At 35.8% G+C, this 19,218-nt stretch overlaps 2 protein-coding genes across 2 annotated transcripts; one reads left to right on the plus strand and one right to left on the minus strand.

Annotated features, from left to right (window-relative positions):
- Positions 1-2,272: 2,272 nt before the first annotated feature.
- On the minus strand, positions 2,273-7,004 carry LOC109007879 (LRR receptor-like serine/threonine-protein kinase IOS1). Its single transcript, XM_018987751.2, has 13 exons — positions 6,917-7,004; positions 6,265-6,805; positions 5,367-5,878; positions 5,108-5,246; positions 4,946-5,017; positions 4,579-4,650; positions 4,393-4,473; positions 4,076-4,233; positions 3,769-3,995; positions 3,500-3,626; positions 3,081-3,143; positions 2,798-2,990; positions 2,273-2,706 (listed from the first exon to the last, which is right to left on the minus strand). The coding sequence occupies exons 1-13, from the start codon at positions 7,002-7,004 to the stop codon at positions 2,304-2,306; spliced, it is 2,676 nt and encodes an 891-aa protein (XP_018843296.1). The 3' UTR covers positions 2,273-2,303.
- A 9,387-nt stretch (positions 7,005-16,391) lies between these two features.
- On the plus strand, positions 16,392-17,465 carry LOC118344045. Its single transcript, XM_035683797.1, has one exon. The coding sequence runs from the start codon at positions 16,392-16,394 to the stop codon at positions 17,463-17,465; it is 1,074 nt and encodes a 357-aa protein (XP_035539690.1).
- Positions 17,466-19,218: the final 1,753 nt, after the last annotated feature.

A 19,218-nucleotide genomic window follows, 5' to 3' on the forward strand; every position in this document is an offset into this window, starting at 1 on the left:
TTTTTAGAACTTTTGAGCCGAGATCAATTTCCAAAACAGAAATTTAGTTTTTCATTCACCAAAATCATTTTCCGTTTGACTTACATTTCCAAACATATTCAAACATTAATGAAAACCATGAAATTCTATTTCTAAAAATTGTTTTACAGCAAAACAAACCGCCTTATAACTTAAAAGCATTTGGAAATTAACCGTGGTGAACATTCATTCAGGTAGCAGAAGTGCGCCTACAGACGGGTTGATGTATAGGGATATCATTTTTTCATGATGATCTTGCCAGATTAATTGCTTATATATTTTTCAAACTGCAACTTGCAAAAATATGAGCTTTTCATATTTTAAATTCGAAGAGATGAAATCAGGAACATGTCTTCTGAGTAGGGGTGGGCACAATTCGTGTTTGCATGTAGGTTGTCATATTTGGATCGTGTCAAGTTATGAGTAATAGACTATATGGGTCAACTCGAACCCAACCTGTTTAATTAAACGGGCCAGGCCCTGAAATCCTAACGCAGGACCCGTTTAAATAACGAGTGATACTACACGACCCATTTAATCCATTTCAACTCATTTAACCCCTTTCATATCAATTGGTTGATTTAACCCATATATTTGATTTTTTAACCCAACTAATATAATATAGTTAATTATATAAATCATTCACAATTACAACTGGATTTATATATGATAAAATATTTTATTATCAACATCCAAGCAAATAATACATTAGAAAATTTAATATTCTCATAAAATAAAATTACATATTAACAAAGAAAATTTAATAATTTGAGATATTAAGTAGTAGCCAAATACTAATATTAATATTACATCCCACAATAAAAATAAAAAAGCATATAAAATTAAGTATTTATAAAATTTAAAAATAGAATTAATTCTTGTAAAAAATGAAAATCAAGTTTTGACTGGATCCGAAACCGAATTAAGTTATTTGATTTTTTTTTTTAAAAGAAGAGTCGGTAGCCACACACATAACTGCCTCGTCCCAAGTTTATTAAAAAGGCTCTCACTTATGGCGGAAGAATACTGTGGTAACATTATTACACTTGGGAGTTTACAAAATATAATTCTATAAACTAACCCAAAACCAAGTGTCAAAACAAACCATTAAGATCATAATAAACCAGCAAAATGCCAATTCTAACAAGCCTAAAACAAATAAAACAAAGCAAAACCGAGGCTCTTATTATGTCTATAAGCACCTTACTGACCACCTATAGGAGAAAATAACTTATTTCCTTCTTAAATATGGCAAACCGCCCTTATCAAGTTTGAGGAATCCTCTAGCTGTCCGTGGAAGTTCCAAAGCAGAATAATAAGTAAAATTACTCCATTTTGCACCAAATTTAGCCAAAAAATCAGCAATTGCATTGCATTCCCTAAATATGTGTCTACTAGTGAAACGAATCTGACCAAGAGAGTTCATGATTTCTTCCCAATAATCTTCTAGGTACCACAAACCACACCTACGACTTCCAATCCAATCAATAATCAATTTTGAATCCATCTCAATCTCAATAGCATCAAAGCCCGTACACCTAGTATGCCTCAAGCCATAAAGCAAGCCAATAACCTCAGCATGGTTATTAGAACCACAAACTATAGGCACCTAAGTTATTTGATTTAAGGTTATGTTTGGATGTTGAAATGAATTGAGTTGAGTTGAGTTGAGATGATAAAATATTGTTAGAATATTATTTTTTAATATTATTATTATTTTAGAATTTGAAAAAGTTAAATTGTTTATTATATTTTATATTGAGATTTGAAAAAGTTGTAATGATGAGTTGAGATGAGTTTGATAACCAAACTCACCCTTAAACATATGAAATTCGTATGTATTTCGAGTCGTTTTATCATTTTCTTATTGTGGATATATGTGATCATTACGTACGTATTCGTTTAATTTTCTAGTACTCCATGTTTTAAATCCTTAATTTGTAGCCCTACTGGAGTCTTTATTAATCATGTTCACTTCATTTTTTGACTTTCGAAAATATAGATATATAGACAATCCAGCTCATGATAACTTGGGTACATATTTCAAACAAATTAATAGTTCCAATATTAGAACCACCCTGATGGGTGATCAATGGAGCAACAATATTATTCATCGATAGAAAATTACCGGAAAGCAGAAAATTATATATGTACTTCAAGATTCGATACATGCAACAATATTATTCATCGATAGAAAATTACCGGAAAGCAGAAAATTATATATGTACTTCAAGATTCGATACATGGCCGCCAGTTTCAATCTGTATGTACGTGCGTAAGTGCGCTTACCTTGCCAATGGATTGAGTTCAGTACCCAGATCCATGTTGATCATTTTCATGGATTCTTTGGAATCGCCCTCATTCGCCCGAGCTAATTCAGTTGCCATACACTCCTTTAGGTCCACCACTACCTGGCTCATGGTTGGCCTTTTCGTAGCAGTTGGAGATACACAACCCATTGCTATTTCAACGGCTTTCCAAACAGAATTACTGTTGAAGTTTCCCTGCAACCTGGGATCAACAATATTTTTTATGTCCCCCTTGGCAAGCATGGACCTCACGAATTCACTTACGTGAGTCCTTGCCTCAGATCTTTCTATAGCGGGTCGACTCGTGATTATCTTCAGCAGAACCACTCCAAAGCTATAGACATCACTTTTCTCGGTAAACCTGTTTGTTATGTTGTACCTGCGCGTAAGTAAACAGAGCATGCACCTTACGTTTTCATCACCTTTGTTGCAATGTTGTTCACAAATAACTAAATGAGAGAAATACTGACTCGGGGTCAAGGTAGCCAGGGGTGCCAGCAACAACTGTAGAAACATGAGTGGCGCCACTATCAGTAGGGAAAATCTTGGAGAGCCCAAAATCAGCCAGTTTTGCCTGCAGATTTTCGTTCAACAATATGTTTGTAGTCTTCACGTCTCTGTGGACTATAGGTGGCTTACAACCACAGTGCAGATACTCCAATCCTAATTTTCCCATTCCACACAATTCCATGGGTTCAGTTTTTTTTTTTTAAAAAAAAAAAAATTCCAAGTTAACTCTTTGCAGCATGCTACCTTTTGCAGCATCCGTCGCGATTCGAAGTCTATCTTCCCAAGTCAAGGTTTTTGCGTTCCAATCTGCATCCATTAACAAAATTCTTAAGAAAAATGCTATTTGTAATTACAATTTTTATTTATATCACAATGCATGTGACGAGCTATTGTTATATTGATCAAAATTTCGAAATTTAAAGTTTAAAAAGAAAACTGATAAAATGAGTCTAAAAGTATAAGTACATATATAGCACTACAACTTAATTCCTAAGCCTTTGACCATCAATGCCATTGCCATAAAATTCTGGGAAAGGAATTTTTTTTTTCCTGATTCCTAAAAATATCAGGGAGATTTTCTTTCCTATATCGAGGACAAAATTAAGTATAAAAAAGCTTAAATGTCTGCAAGTCTTTGGTAAATAATTTCATTATTCCCAAACCTGAAAGATGTGCTCCCAAGTCTCCGTTGGCCATGTACTCGTAAATGAGCCCCATGTTCGTTCCTTCATAGCAGTACCCAAAGAGGGTAGTCAAGTTTCGATGATGGACTCTCATAAGAAGTCTAACCTGTAAATTAGAATTACCACGTGATCCTTAGTTTAATATATAAATGTATACACCAATACATACATACATACATTCATGGTAGGTATGTATGTATGAATTTATATTAGCGAAAAGTTCTAATATTATGAGTGATGGTACGTGCCTCCGATTGAAACTGCTGATAACCTTGAACTGATGAATGAGAGAGCATCTTCACTGCAACTTGGGTGTTATCTATGTAGCCATGATAAACTGTTCCGAAGCCACCCCTTCCAAGAATTCTCTCAAAGTTGTTGGTAATTCTTAGTAGTTCAGAGTACGTAAATTGACGCTGTAAAGTCTCCAATGACATGATATTCTGCTTGTTGGATTCAGAATCTACCATCGTATCTGAAAAACAAACATGGTCGCGTTAGGCATGACTTTTGTAAAGAGTGTTTTTTGTTTGTTTACATATTAGTCTTACGTACCGTGTTTTGTTCTCCTTTTAGTCCCCCAAAAGATAGCCACGACAATCAATGTGAGGACAATCAATCCACCGACAGCTGATGCTACTATTGGAATAACATTGTTGTTTTTCTTCTTTTGGCAAGAACGGGACCCACATAGATCTGGATTTTCTCCCACGCTAGCAAAATAAGGCATGGAATTTAATTGCAAAGCGATTATATTGATGTATCATTAATTAATTTTTAGATATTACAAATTTACAATTGTGCTAGCTTTAGCTTCTTCGCTCGCTAGAGATATACGATCGATAAATCAATTTCTTTGACAAATATCATACCTTAATGATAGTAAACCATCGTCTCTTCTTTCAATTAGCTCAAGTGGAACTGAACCTGTGAGCTTGTTTCGTTCTAAGTTTCTGCAAAGGCAGAATGATTATGATTTCCGCTTAATTCATGACCCAGTTCGAGTTTTGTTAGAATCAGTCTTTTAATAAATAAAAAAAAAGGTCCAAGTAACTTACAAGACCCTCAAGTTTGGTAACTTAGACAGAAAACCAGGCACTGATCCAATCAAGCTATTGTTTGATAGATCCCTGTAATAAGGAATCATTACAATTTTGATATTGATTGTCGAAAATAATTGTGAAGTAATTAGGATTTTTTATTAGAAAAATTCTATTCACGAGCTAGTGTGGAGTATGCACAATGTATGATCTCGCCTGTTGATATTGTAGGATTTAATTTGTAAGAAAAATTTTCAAATTGAAATCTTACAAATTAAATTTGCATGTCACATATTCAATGATATGAATGATGTGTTCTCCACATCAACTTATGAATAGATTATTTCTTTTTATTTATTTGATTATGGGAATTATTCATACTTACAAAGATTGTAACATTATGAGATTTGATATATCAGCAGATATCTCTCCGGTCAATCCACTTGAGGACAAGTTCCTGAGCAATTTACATTTTCCAAATTAGGGATAGTTGAGAACAAGTAATTGGAAAGTGATAAAGCTGTTCAAATCAAGGAAGGAAACTTACAAGGATGTGATCCTGGGGGCATTATCAGCATCATAGCTACAATCTAGACCTTCCCACGAGTACACTTTCGGGGCACATGGATCTCCTTGCCAATTTCTCTTTATTCCATATGTTGATTTGATCTTGCTGATGGCATCAACTAAAAATTCTCATATACATATATCCAATTAGCCAGTCAAATTTATGCAGATCAATAGAATGAAGTACGTACGAAACTCATGATAGAGAAAGCTTATAATTTGTGTGTGGAAGAACGTACCATCCGCTCGGTCTGTTTCTGGTTGCAAGAAATCTTTCACATAATAGATCTCAACTGCGTTTAGGATGGGTGGAAGTGTTGAATTTTCCACTTTGACGATCGAGAAATTATACGTCCCTCCAGCCACGGGCGATGTACTGTACACCCTAGTTGTATACAGGTAATCAGGGACAATAGGTCCATGCCAGTATTCCCCATTGAGAGTAATGTTGAATGATCTGTACTGGTTGGGTTCTAGCTTTACGACTTCAGCAAAGTACACGTAGATATAGATTTGCTGATCGTCTGGTTTCCAGTAGATCAATTCCATGGGATCGTTCTCATTTATTGGGGTTATTGCAGTACTCATGACAACAGATGGTGGTTGGTCATCATACTGACTTTGGGAATCAATGGTAAGTCCTGTGCTCAAGTCTTTCAAGTCAATGGAGTTATAGGGCGACTGCGAGGACGTTTTCCATTCATAGGAGTTATAGGGTGTCCAGCGGCGATCATACACATCGTCTGGGTACCTAATTAATTAAACACATATATTCAGTATAATAATACCGGAGCAGAATGAATGTTTTATTGAAAAGTTTTGCAACTAATATCATCATTCTCACATATCATATATTATACTTTTTTTATTTTTAAATTTTTTGTTTTGTTTTATTCTTCTTAAATTAATTGAATTTTTCTACTTATTATCTATATACCACATATTTGATAAAAAAAAAAAAAAAAAAGTGTTATGTATACGAATGATGAGTAAAATTTTTCTTTATTGTAAGACAGACAATTTTCCACAGCTCAAACTTACTTCACAGCCAGAATATTCGTGAAAGATGTATTCACTTTGCAGCAATTAATATTAATGAAAATTTAGCAGTACTTGATCTCATATAGAATGACTTACCGGTATGCGTAATCGCTAGTCGAACCAGTGTCTGCGCGCCAAAAGAGTGCCAACGATCCAGATTTGGTCACGTACGAGTTGTTTTGTAATGGCCTGAACACTATTGTTGATATAAATGGTGTCCCTAGGCCGGTGTTTACGAGACAGACGTGTATATAGTTTCGAGTTGGGACATGTATGACCTCCTTGTTAATACTAAAGGATGCATTCCTCACCTTGACTGTATCCCACATGTTTGTCCCCAGATACAGATCGAATTCTGGTAAATTACCTTCTACATCGTAATTCCCATGCAAGAAGGTTCCTCGTATCAAATATCTAATGCCTCTTCTGATGTTAATGGTGTAACAGTTCCGGACTCCTTGAGGAAAGCTTCTGACAGTCCATACCTGCCGTTGAAGGGTATCTATCAATTCAGATGCTATGCTCCTACTAATACCAGTGTCTATGAAGTTGGCGTCTGAGACGTAATCTATGCCTGTTGTCTTTTCCTTGTATGTTGAATTTGCTGGCAACAACCCACAATCTATGCTTATGAAGCCTGAGACAGATCATAAAACAGAGAACAATATCTTAGATTTATGCATGCATGGTTAGCCCAACCAAAACCAATTAATACTGTACGTACGACAAGATTTAGAGCATGTCATACCTGATTGATCCTGGGCATGAACCAGAAGTAGTAGTATAAGAGACAAAACACCAAGAAATGCAAGGATGAAAGGTTGGAACCCCCCCATCACCAGAGAATTACTTAATTTCTTTCTTGTTTATGGGAACAATTAATGTTGCGGACACGTTGAATTTATACTGCCAATACAGGAGGACTTGAGCAACGAAGTCGTCAATGTCCTTGTCACTATATGTAGAAGGATTTTCCTGCCGATGACGGCTCATCGAATTCTTTAATTCACATGTTCACACCATGTTTTTAATCAAATTTTAGAGGCTAGAGCGAAAGACAATATATATATATATATATATATATGATTATTACGTACAGTGGATTTGGTTTGTAGTCGTTTTATTGATAATCATGTACAATTATATTTATATATAAGTAAATATTCTTCATGCATTCTATTATCAGCTAGCGGCAATTGGATAACGTTATAACTCAAGAAAAAGTCTCCCATTGCTTTACAACGGCAAAGCCTTCGTTATTGATTAGTTTTTGCCAATAAACGGCTGAGTTTTGATCAAGAGATCTAACTGCTACATACTTTGCCACTTCAGTTACACTGTTTACTTTGCCCCATTGACGTCCACGTGGTTAATTTATTAAAAAAAATTATTCAAAACAATATGGCATCCAAAAATACATAAAAATGAATATTGAAACCCTAGGTTCTTTCTACCCCATTTATATTTATGTTTTTAATTTTTTTAATAAATCACGTGATGTTACGTCAATGAAACAAAGTAAGCAGTATAACTGTGGTGGCGTAATAGCATTTGATCTATTTGATCAAACCTGTGGGCAGTAGTTAGAATTAATTCCTAAAAATTATCTCCTGTTAGAAATTATATATACGTACGTTTTTGCAATTTTTATGGCCGGGGGTTTTTCTTAAAATCAATTAATTGGTTGAATGTTGACTTTGGGGTACGCAAATACTAATAGGATTTTTGTAATATTGAACAATTAATATATTTCACATTTTATAGGTATGGGTATTGTTATAAAGTAATGTTTGATATAAGTTTTAAATAGATAAATTTTAAATAAACATATATATGATAGAATATTGAATTTAATGCATATCCATATGAGCCTTCACATGAGTACCATTGATATTAATGCTGGAGCTGATTTTCATGAAATGTTTTAAAAATCTGATTTTTAAAATTTTTCAATATATATATATATATATATAACACATATAATCAATGGTGTAGTACTACTGAGTCATGTGTGGCTTTTTTTTAATATTTTGACCAAGTATTTGTTTTCAAAGTCAATATCGATCGTTACAATTATGTTAATTAATCAGCCAGAAAAGAAATTTAATATTTAAAAAAAAACTATTTCAGTGTTTACATATGTAATCATGGAGACTTGGTCATTTAGCAAATCGGTTGACTGTGTTAAATAACGTTTTTCAAGTGGAATGTCCACATCCTCAAAAAAATAAAGAAAAACCGATAGGCATAACTGTCTATATCATACTGTTAGTCAAAGTTGTAAAAATTGTTTTGTACTTACCGGTACGGTCGGTATTTGTCGTACCAGTCATTGGGCCGATATAAGTACTATTTATATTTTATACCGGCTTAAATATTGACCGTACCGGCTGGTACCAGTTGTTTCGATCTGTATTTCAACTTGTACCGGCCTGTATTTCGACCTTCATTTTTTTAAAAATTTTTTCAAGCTACAAGTTTATTTTTTTACTCCAATTCAGATTAGACTATTTATAATTTATATATATGTATTTATATATAATTTATTTATATATAGACTATTATTTTGAAATATAATTTATTTATATATCGACTATCTCGAAATGTTATCCCGAAACGCTATTATGAAACGGTACCGGTACTGAAATATTTTATTCCAATACCTTGACCGATACAGCGTCTGGTACGGTATTCAAAACATTGCTGTTAGCTTCTCCGAAAAATGTATGTCACAAAATGAAACACAAAAACTAATAACGTGTGATATGTTAAATTATAAATTTATATTTATTATAAACTAGATTTAATATATTATATAAAATATGTCAATTTATAAACTTATTTTTATGTGATCTTATGTTTTATATATATAAACTCAATTTTTTTTTTTCAGAAATAGCAGTAGTACTACTGCTATATGCATGCATGTAAGGGTTTGTTTGTTTGTATGTAAAACGTTTATTTTATGAAAGATTATTTTAGTAAATTAGTTTTTAAGAAAACAAATGTTTTTTCTGGTAATGGTTATCACATCAGAATATTTTTCTAAAAACGCTTTTTATTGTTTGGTAAGTGTCATCTTTTACGTAAATGTAATTTTTTTGTGTGATTTATATAATATTAATGCGTCAACTATCCTTTTGCTTCTGCAATAAAGTTTTTATGCACTAGTTAGTGTTAAATACCAAAATCTATGTGCATGAAATTTTTCTTAAAGTCAAGTTGCAATTTGTGAATTTTAATTGTACTTTTACTATGTGCTTGTAAGATAGATTTAATTAGTAATTTTGTTAGAAATTAAACTATTAACGTGACAAGCTACATCTCATAAAATAAAAAGAAACCTAATTAAAAATAAAAAATAAAAACTTCAAAGAAACTGCAGTGTGTTATTTGATATTAGAGAGTTAGAGACCAAGATTGTGTTAGTAAAACTAAATCAGAATACAGCTGAAGCGTTTACCTCTAGTGGCAAATCTCAAATCAAGTGCGGTTGTTCAACGAACTTCTACAATTGTTGTTGTTCGTCCAAAATCATCATTGTCGATGGGGGAATGTGCTACGTGGTAGAAAGGCAGAGCAACACCCACATGTTCCACAACCTAAAATGTCTGGACTAAAGATCAGATGCACATTTGAGAGAGAGATTTTATGTCTGTGCATGAAGTGCTCATACTGACAAATAGGCTATGTGATTACCGAGCATATTTGTAAAAGAAAAATGGGAGCATTATACCAAATCTCTCTAAGAGAAAATCAGTATAGTAACATCCCTAAAAGTGTCTCGTTATAGCCCGACTCATTTGGTCACATCAGACTAAGAATCCCTAATCCATCTCGAGTCCGAATGGCTCAGAACAATGCTTTATCGCCATAAAACATGATGTACCAACAATTATGTCTCAACTTCCAAGAAGCAACATAACTTGCCTATAGTTAGTTTAAACACAATATTTATGTATTATCAAATAGTCTTCTATTTGCCCTCATATCATTCGGTTTTAGTCAAGTCGCTTTTCCAGTAATGTCTCTTTAGACCGTATCATTCATGGTCATAGACAACGTGCCAAAGTAACAGACATTAAACCTTCAACCTCATGACATGGTCAAAGGTCTCCTAAGGGTATAAATAAATTAAGGTCATCAATTGTGACTTACAAGACTCACCCGTTGTGGAAGCAGAGATTCATTCACTCGCATCTATTGTTGGTCTTAATAATACATGTAGTATGAAATACATGCTACGATAGAGTTCTCTTTTAAAAAAGAGCGTATGTCTAATCTCAATACACCTTACAGATCTTAGTCTAGTTGTTATCTTAACGCCTAACCAGAGTCCCTCCTTTTGCTCGCTATTTGAAGCACCAAAAACGATCTCGCATCTGACTAAACCACAAGTTACATAGATCATAAGCTATTAATGTATGGTCTTAACAAATAACAAATACCTCATATTAACCTAGCTAAGAGTATCCTCATTGGATTATACAAATGCAAATGTAAAATTTACATAATCTCACATAATTTTGCATTTGGCTATTCCACTTAAAACCTATTCCAACATTGGATTATCCATCTATTAATTAAATAATAATATTTTTTCTAAATTATTTTTCCTATTAATTTTTTTTCTAAATTAAGAGCTACAAGGAAATATTGTTTTTATTTCCTTTTTATTAATAATAAATATCACCTATTTCTAGGTAAATTCAAAAGTCAATAAATTACATCAACCCACAATTATAACCCAAAAACAAATGATGAAATTCTGCAGGAACTTTATAATAACAAACATAATTTTCTTCGTCAAATGAGTTCAAAAAAAATATTTTAATCCCTAGTTCATTGAGAGAGAGAGAGAGAGAGAGAGAGAGAGAGAGAGAGGCCCGCATGATTAACATAGCACTAGAGCAGTTCGGTAGAGGAAGAGAGAAAGTGTTCAAAGTTAAGAAAGTATTTTTTATTCCATTTGGTCTAGCTACAGTGAAATCTAAATATGACCCACATCACTAATTTACTGTAGCTAGAAGTAATTTTCTTTTGCATTTGCATAATCTAATGCAGTGTATTTTTTGGCCCTATTATCCAAACTCCTCATTTTTGTTTGGATTTGCATTATCCAATAAGGATGCTCTAAGGCGAAATAAATAAATATATATATATATTTGTGTCAACCATCTCTTTATGCTACATAAGCATCATGGGACACAATTTGTCATCTCCACTCCCTTTCTAAGCTCCAGAGGAGATCGCTCTTGTGAGTGAGCCGATCTAAGTCTATTGATATATCATTTTCGTCATAACTACCAAATATATGTTGAATGTGTGTGTTCATTAAATGCTCTCAATCATGCCACATTATCATAGAATACATCACTATCATGTGCACGACGAGCAATACCATGAGGGAGAGAAATTACATAGTCAACTACAAACAATTAAACCACAACTCTCAAGTGGTGTTTTAGGACCATTTCTCTCCATGCGCAATCTCATGTGCAGTAACCTTCCATAAAACATGCGCCTACCAAGAGATTTTGTTTTTATATATAAAAAGCATTTACATAACCATGAAGTCAACGACTCATCGCGAATCTCACTTAAGGTCAAACTCACAATATAAACCTTAGATTCTAATCAACAAGTCCAGCTGCGACTTTTAAGAATCTACAAGGTGATCACAAATATCATTAACCAAACATAATTTCCGACTTTAAGGTTTCATATGAATCTCATGTACTCAACAACAACATGTGAGATAATCGGTCTTTATTTTTCATTAGGGGTAAAACGAATATGACCTTTGCTTGCAAGGACAATCACAATAGTCTAGTCATTTCTTCTAATGACTTCTACAAATCGTATCGCAAACTTACTTAATCAAATAGGCCATATTTATCCTCTAACGAAATCTCAATCTCTAACTCACATGAGCAAACCATAATGGAAATACCAAATAGTATAGACCAAAATTGATTCTTTGGTATTTACCATCTCATTAATTGTTAATGGATTTTGAACAATAACTTTTAGAAACTATTTTTTTTTTTTTTTTGTAAATAGTCTTGTAAGACATGAAATTTGAGCTACTTTTCAAAAACTCATGTCCACTACCTCGTAGTATGGAAAGCTACTAAATTGGCGATAATTAATAATCTAACACAACTAGATCGACATCTCTCTTGGGGGATACTTTTCTAGGATTGTCGCTAACTAGTGTCCGAAGAACTCATTTTATTCAATAGGTCATCAATAATAACGACTAGGTACGTTGAGTATTTTTGAACAAATGGTTTGTTTATGCCGCATGAAAATAATACTAGCAACATTCATATGTTTTTTGTACCAAAATAGTACAAGCAACAATCATGCACTCAAAGTACTTTGCGCTTAAACATCACAAAAAGTAATTATCTAATTCTTCTACGAGAATCAACTATTTAACTCATTCTAGAAAAAAGTTTCATTAAATGTGTGATCAATGGTTATCTACAGGCAACTCAGCTAGTATCAAGAGATGGATTTATACCTCTATTAACCCCAATTTTTCTTTGTTAATCGAATCAACAACCATAGATTAGATCATATAAGTAGAGTGAATCTAAAATTCTATGTTATAATTCTTAGTATTTGAATTCAAAACTTTTAGCGGAACACATATTACAAATATTCTCTTTTAGTCTCTAAACGAAGAGATAATACTGATATATAGTAACGACCCGTCCCCAAGGGTCCGGAGAGTTAACTCATATTACCTGATAATCAACTCCAACACTGCTAATAAACTTCCAAAAGCTCCAAATCAAACGTAAGCACTTCCAATTTAAATAATCGCACAAACTCATTTATCAAATCCTCGATATAATCAATTCATCAAAATGTCATGTCATCAGAACAAAATGAAATTTCTTAACAAAAATCGCCAATGCTCATCGACACTTTCTATTCTTAATCCATTATTCTTAAGTCATCTCGCTTAACGCTTCATAGTCTTGATCTTCAGCTGAAATATCTAAAATCATCTAAAAATATTAGATAAGGGGGGGTGAGTTATCAACAACTCAGTAAGTAGAAAACATATACTAGTATGTAAACGAGAGCTTTTGCAGAGTTCAAAATGCAGAGTCAGAACATGTTATCAAAAATATCAGAGCAAAAGTTCAAAAATATTTTTATTTAAAATTTTCTTGGCATAGCATAATCGAAACATCATATCAAAACAGAATTTCATGTTTAACCTCCATGGTAGGGTTGTGCAATCTGCAGAAAGTCAAGCAGAACATAAATCATCATGAATATCAAAGCGATTGCACTCAGAACAAAAAACCACTATTATATCTCATGGTGGGGCCAGAGGTCACTATTGTATCCCTTGATGGGGCCAGATGTCACTATTGTATCCCGTGATTGGGCCAGAGTTCACTATTGTATCCCATGATAAGGCTAGAGGTCAGTATTATATCTCGTGACTGGGCTAGAGGTCACTATTGTATCCCAGACAGGGCCAGTGGTCACTATTGTATTCCGTGACTGGGTCATAGGTCACTATTGTATCCTGTGACAGGACCACATATCAGAGCAAAACACAATCAGAATTAGAATCAGAGTCAGAACAGAATCAGAACCAGAGTCAGAACAGAATCAGAAATCAGAGTCAGAACAGAACCAGAGTCAAAACAGAATCAGAATCAAAGTCAAAACAGAATCAGAAATCAGAGTCAGAACAAAATCAGAACTAGAGTCAGAACAAAATCAGAATGTTATGCCAAAGATTTTTCAGATGCCAAGTCATTCCAAAACAGAATACTGAACAAAATCATATGTAAGACCCAGCATTGCTAGACCCATGCACGCGGTTCACGTTTTCAGAAATCATTTCACGGGTTCACGCCACGCATCGCACGGTTCACGTTTTTCGTTTCCATTTTTGTGCATGTTTTTCTTCCCTTTTATTTAGGTTTGATCTACTTTCTATTTTGATCTATATATATATATGAAGCAACTACAACCCTAGACTAAGTGCCGCTCGGTTCCCTCTTCACAGAAGACCACGGTTTCTCTGCAAAACACCAAACTGAAGCCTCGGTCTGCAACAATAGATGGCCACCTGCAGAGCCACTTCCGTGCAGCAACTCCACCACACCAAGCGAAACCACGCCGGTATCTAGGTCGTTCGGAGTCCATCACCCCAACCGCACGCCACCTCAGTCTCACGGTGCTGCCATCCAACTCACGTAGCCCCGGTTTCAAGCTCCGAAACACTCTGTTTTTGTTGTCAAAAAACAGAGCATTGTCTAAGCCGCGGTGATCACCCTCCATTGTGCACTCCTCCGTGCTGCGCCTCCACAGAAACCACCGGCGAGGTCATTCCTCCACCCAGGTCCGCCTCACGCTGCCTCATCCCACGCTAGGAGCCACTCCACGCCGCCGTGTATATCCCCACCCTCCGTAAGTGCTTCCGCCGCACTGTGTGAAGTGAGTTTTCTGTTTCTCGTGTACTTACATATATATATATATGCATGAATGTATACGAAAATTTATTTGTTTTCTTCTGGTGTAAATATATATATATATATATTTGTACATATATATATACGGATTTTCTGGTGTAAATATATGTAGATATATATATATATACGGATGTATATGTAAAATCATATTAAATTAATAGTAGGAAATAATAACGTTTTGTTTTATTTTATTTTATTTTATTTTCTGTTCTCTTAGTGCGCCTCCAAAGTAGTGTTGGGGTGTTAGCTTAATTAAGTTAGGTTATGTAATTCGGATTTGAAATCATGAGTATGATACGTGGATTGTAAAGTGTGTTTTATTTAGGCGTAGATGCATGAATTTATTATAGTTATGTTACTTTGTATTGTAAATTATAGAATAAAATAAAATGTTTAGTCGAAGTCGGATATTGATGAGTTTAGAAAGTGATGCTGGTATGTTGAGAATAATGAGAATTTTGAGTTTGAGGAATTAAAAATGGACTATTTTAGAAGCGGTAGGCTTGAATATCAAAATACGAGATTAATTGGAGACTTATGGAAATTTACGTGATTATCTTGTAGGTGACGAATAAATCTTAGTTCGGCATTTCTGAGGAAATATTTCGAAAAGCTAAGAAGTCCAGGTAAGCGGGGTCCTATGCTAGGTTTTATACGAACTATCGAGACTGAGGTTGACTTCTTGAAAACTTTACATATTTTGTGATGAAATGAAAACTTGAGAAAAATTCAACCTCGGTCGTTTATTTGCATCACTCATGAAATCTGAACGAAAAGGAGAAAATATTTTCTGACATGCATTGTGTAGACATGAGCAATATTTGACATGTTTCTGAAATATACAGAAGAGCGAATATGATATCAATGAAATTTTTATGCATGTGATATGAAATGATATGGATCTGTTTTTGATCAAATAGAAATGATATGAATATGTTTCGCACGTGTTTTGATATGATATGGATATGATAAAACTTTGGCATACTTATCTGTTCTGAATATGGTTCTGATATGATGATACTGTTCACGTGATATGGTTGGTACCACCATGATATGATATGAGTGCACCCACTTTGGAAACAAAGTGGTCTTTTTACGTGTTCTTTTCTGTGTGCACACTCGGGGCTCCGAGATTGAAAAAGGGGAAGTTCACTACATGATACTGCCTGGTTTGGCCACCGGGGATAGCACAACCCTACCACGGGAGTTAAACATGGTATATGATATGACATGATAAGATTGAGATGTTCAGTTATGTTATGCCAAAGCGTTTTTGAATATGAAATAGATCCTCAAATATGAATTGTTGACATGAGTTAACTCTCCGGACCCTCGGGTACGGGGCGTTACAGTTGGTATCAGAGCCAGGTTTGAGGTTCTGCAGACTATAGAGCGTAAGATCATGGAGTATAGATAGGCTTTAAGAAATCATTTTCAGATTGGATGTGATGGTGGAGTGGGTTATGAGGAAGAATATCATAGGTATTCGAGGTCTTAAATTTTACGAACTTTAGGAATGACTTTGATGTGTAGGATTTTGTAGGTCTATGAGTGGAATTCATGTTGTTTGTGGTTTGGTTTGATTTTGGAGACTTTTATTAAATAGATTTGATGGCGTTAAAGTTTTAGACTTTGGAGTTTAATCATTACTACTGTTGCGCGTACTTCTTTTCTCTTTATTACAGGATGCCACCTCGTCGTCGCGAACGAAGTATGTCGGACTTGAACGTGAACGAGAACGAAAGGGGAGCAAACCCGAGTGCTTCTGAAGTACTACGAGCAGCAGCTCATCAGTTAATAGACGAACTCGCGCAAAATCCCGTAGGTCGCCAACGCAACTCTAATGAAGGAGGTGGTAACATAGAACAGTTCAATCGGATGCACCCCCCTTCATTTGATGGCAAAGGCGAACCCACCTTAGCTGAAGATTGGGTGCAAGATATTGAGGAAATATTGCGGGTGTTAACCTGCACAGATGAACAAAAGGTGGCATATGCAACTTTCAAACTGACCGGTGAGGCAAAAAGATGGTGGATCTCAGAAAGAACTATCCGAGAAGCAGGGGGAACAGAAATAGTCAGTTGGCCACATTTTAAGCAGATTTTTCTTGAGCGATTTTTTCCAAGCTCGGCTCGAGAGGACAAGGCAATGGAATTTGCCACTCTGGTGCAGGGATCCATGACGGTGCACCAATATGCAGCTAGATTCATTGAATTATCTCGTTTTGCTGCGTATCTGATTCCTGACGAAGAAAAGAAAGCGCGTAAATTCGAACAAGGGCTGAATGAAAAACTTTATGAGCGAGTAGTGGGCTTCCAGATTCGAAATTTCTCAGAATTGGTAGATAAGGCCACAGTTTTTGAGCGAAGCCTTCAAAGGAGCGCTGCATTGCACGATCAGAAGAAGAGGACTATTTCTTCGGGGCCTCATTTTGGTATGGACCAAGGAGCGTGGAAAAAGAGAAATGAAGGTAGTAGCTCAGGAAAAAGAATGGTTCAGGGCACCCATCAAGCGTATCAATGTAGAACTTGCAACCGAGTGCATACTGGAGTATGCAGGAAGGAAGCGGGACTATGCTACCGTTGTGGCAGATCGGGCCATTATCTCAGGGACTGCCCTCTACGATTGGATAACAGCAGGCCCCCACCACCACCTAGAACAGAAGGGACAGCGCGAGGCAACATGCAGCGTACTACTGCACCTGCAAGGGTTTTTGCTCTGACACCTGGAGAGGCGGAGGATAGGAATGATGTGATCACGGGTATGACTTCTTGGTTATGTTTTTAAGATATTGATTTGTGGATTACGATTAAGACTTAAAAATTTTAGTTCATGAATGATGTTGATTATGACCACAGGTACTATTTCTTTGTTTTCTAAAAATGCCACTGTACTATTTGATTCGGGAGCGACACATTCGTTTGTTTCCATGACCTATGCTCGATTTTGCACCTTAGAAACTGAAGAGTTAAAGTCCAAGTTGGTGGTTGCGACCCCAACAGGAAATTCGGTAGTCTGTGACAAGTTCCTACCAGGGTGTCCTTTATTGATTGAGGGAAGATTGATGCCAGCAGATTTGATAGTGTTTAACATGTTTGGGTTTGATGTAATCTTGGGTATGGATTGGCTGGCTTGCTACCACGCCAGCATAGACTGTTTTAAAAAGGAAGTGATATTTAGGCCCCCAAAAGAAAGTGAATTTCGATTCTCAGGTTCAAAAGTGAGGATGCATCCACCCATCATATCTGCCGTTCAAGTTGGGAAATTGTTACGAGATGGTTGTCAGGGATTCTTAACCTGCGTGGTAGAAGTACCAAAAGAGGAGTTGAACTTAGAGCAGATACCTGTGGTGAGAGAATATCCAGAGGTTTTCCCAGAAGATTTACCTGGACTCCCGCCCGAGCGGGAAGTGGAGTTTACTATTGAACTAGCTCCAGGCACGGCACCCCTTTCAAAAGCACCTTATCGAATGGCACCGTCGGAGTTAGTGGAACTCAAGGAACAATTGCAAGACCTGTTGGATAAGGGTTTTATCAGGCCCAGTGTATCACCTTGGGGAGCTCCAGTCCTCTTTGTGAAGAAGAAGGATGGATCGATGAGGATGTGTATTGACTACAGGGAACTCAATCGTGTGACCATAAAGAATAAGTACTCGCTACCCCGTATAGATGATCTGTTTGATCAGCTCCAGGGCGCTCAGGTATTTTCAAAGATTGATCTTCGATCGGGTTACCATCAATTGAAGATCAGAGCAGAGGACGTAGCTAAGACGGCGTTTAGGACTCGTTATGGCCATTATGAGTTTTTGGTCATGCCTTTTGGCCTGACTAATGCCCCAGCAGTATTTATGGATTTGATGAACAGGGTGTTACATGAATTTTTGGATAAGTTTGTAGTTGTTTTTATTGATGACATATTGGTTTACTCCAAGGGCAAACCCGAGCATGAGGAACATTTGAGGCTGGTACTTGGGACACTCAGAGATAAAAAGTTGTTTGCTAAATTGAAGAAGTGTGAATTTTGGCTTGATTCAATCGCATTTCTGGGGCATGTAGTTTCGAAAGATGGCATTTCAGTGGACCCGGGAAAAGTAGAAGCAGTGGTTAATTGGCCGACGCCGAAGAATGTGCATGAGGTTAGAAGTTTCTTGGGATTGGCGGGTTATTACCGTCGATTCATTGACAGTTTCGCCAAGATAGCAGTTCCTCTCACAGCACTCACCAAGAAAAATAATAAGTTTGAATGGACAACAAAGTGCGAAGAAAGCTTTCAGGAGTTGAAACGGAGATTAGTGACGACTCCGGTATTAGCAGTTCCCACGGCTAGAGGGGGATTTGTAGTTTATAGCGACGCGTCAAGGCTTGGTTTGGGGTGCGTGCTGATGCAACATGGGAAGGTTATTGCATATGCCTCACGCCAACTGAAAGCGTACGAGCAGAATTATCCCACGCATGATCTGGAGCTTGCAGCCGTCATTTTTGCACTTAAGATTTGGAGACACTATCTGTATGGGGAAAAGTGTGAGATTTACACGGATCAC

This window comes from Juglans regia, chromosome 12, assembly GCF_001411555.2.
Source record: "Juglans regia cultivar Chandler chromosome 12, Walnut 2.0, whole genome shotgun sequence".
Taxonomy (NCBI): Eukaryota; Viridiplantae; Streptophyta; class Magnoliopsida; order Fagales; family Juglandaceae; genus Juglans; species Juglans regia.

Excerpts from the sequence above, each read along its gene's own strand:
- LOC118344045 (XM_035683797.1), top strand. The coding sequence starts at position 16,392 with ATGTCGGACTTGAACGTGAACGAGAACGAAAGGGGAGCAAACCCGAGT.
- LOC109007879 (XM_018987751.2), bottom strand. The coding sequence starts at position 7,004 with ATGGGGGGGTTCCAACCTTTCATCCTTGCATTTCTTGGTGTTTTGTCT. Across the intron at positions 4,234-4,392 it reads GATGGTTTACTATCATTAAG|CGTGGGAGAAAATCCAGATC; the intron begins GTATGATATTTG and ends TTATTTTGCTAG. Across the intron at positions 3,144-3,499 it reads CTTGGGAGCACATCTTTCAG|ATTGGAACGCAAAAACCTTG; the intron begins GTTTGGGAATAA and ends TAATGGATGCAG.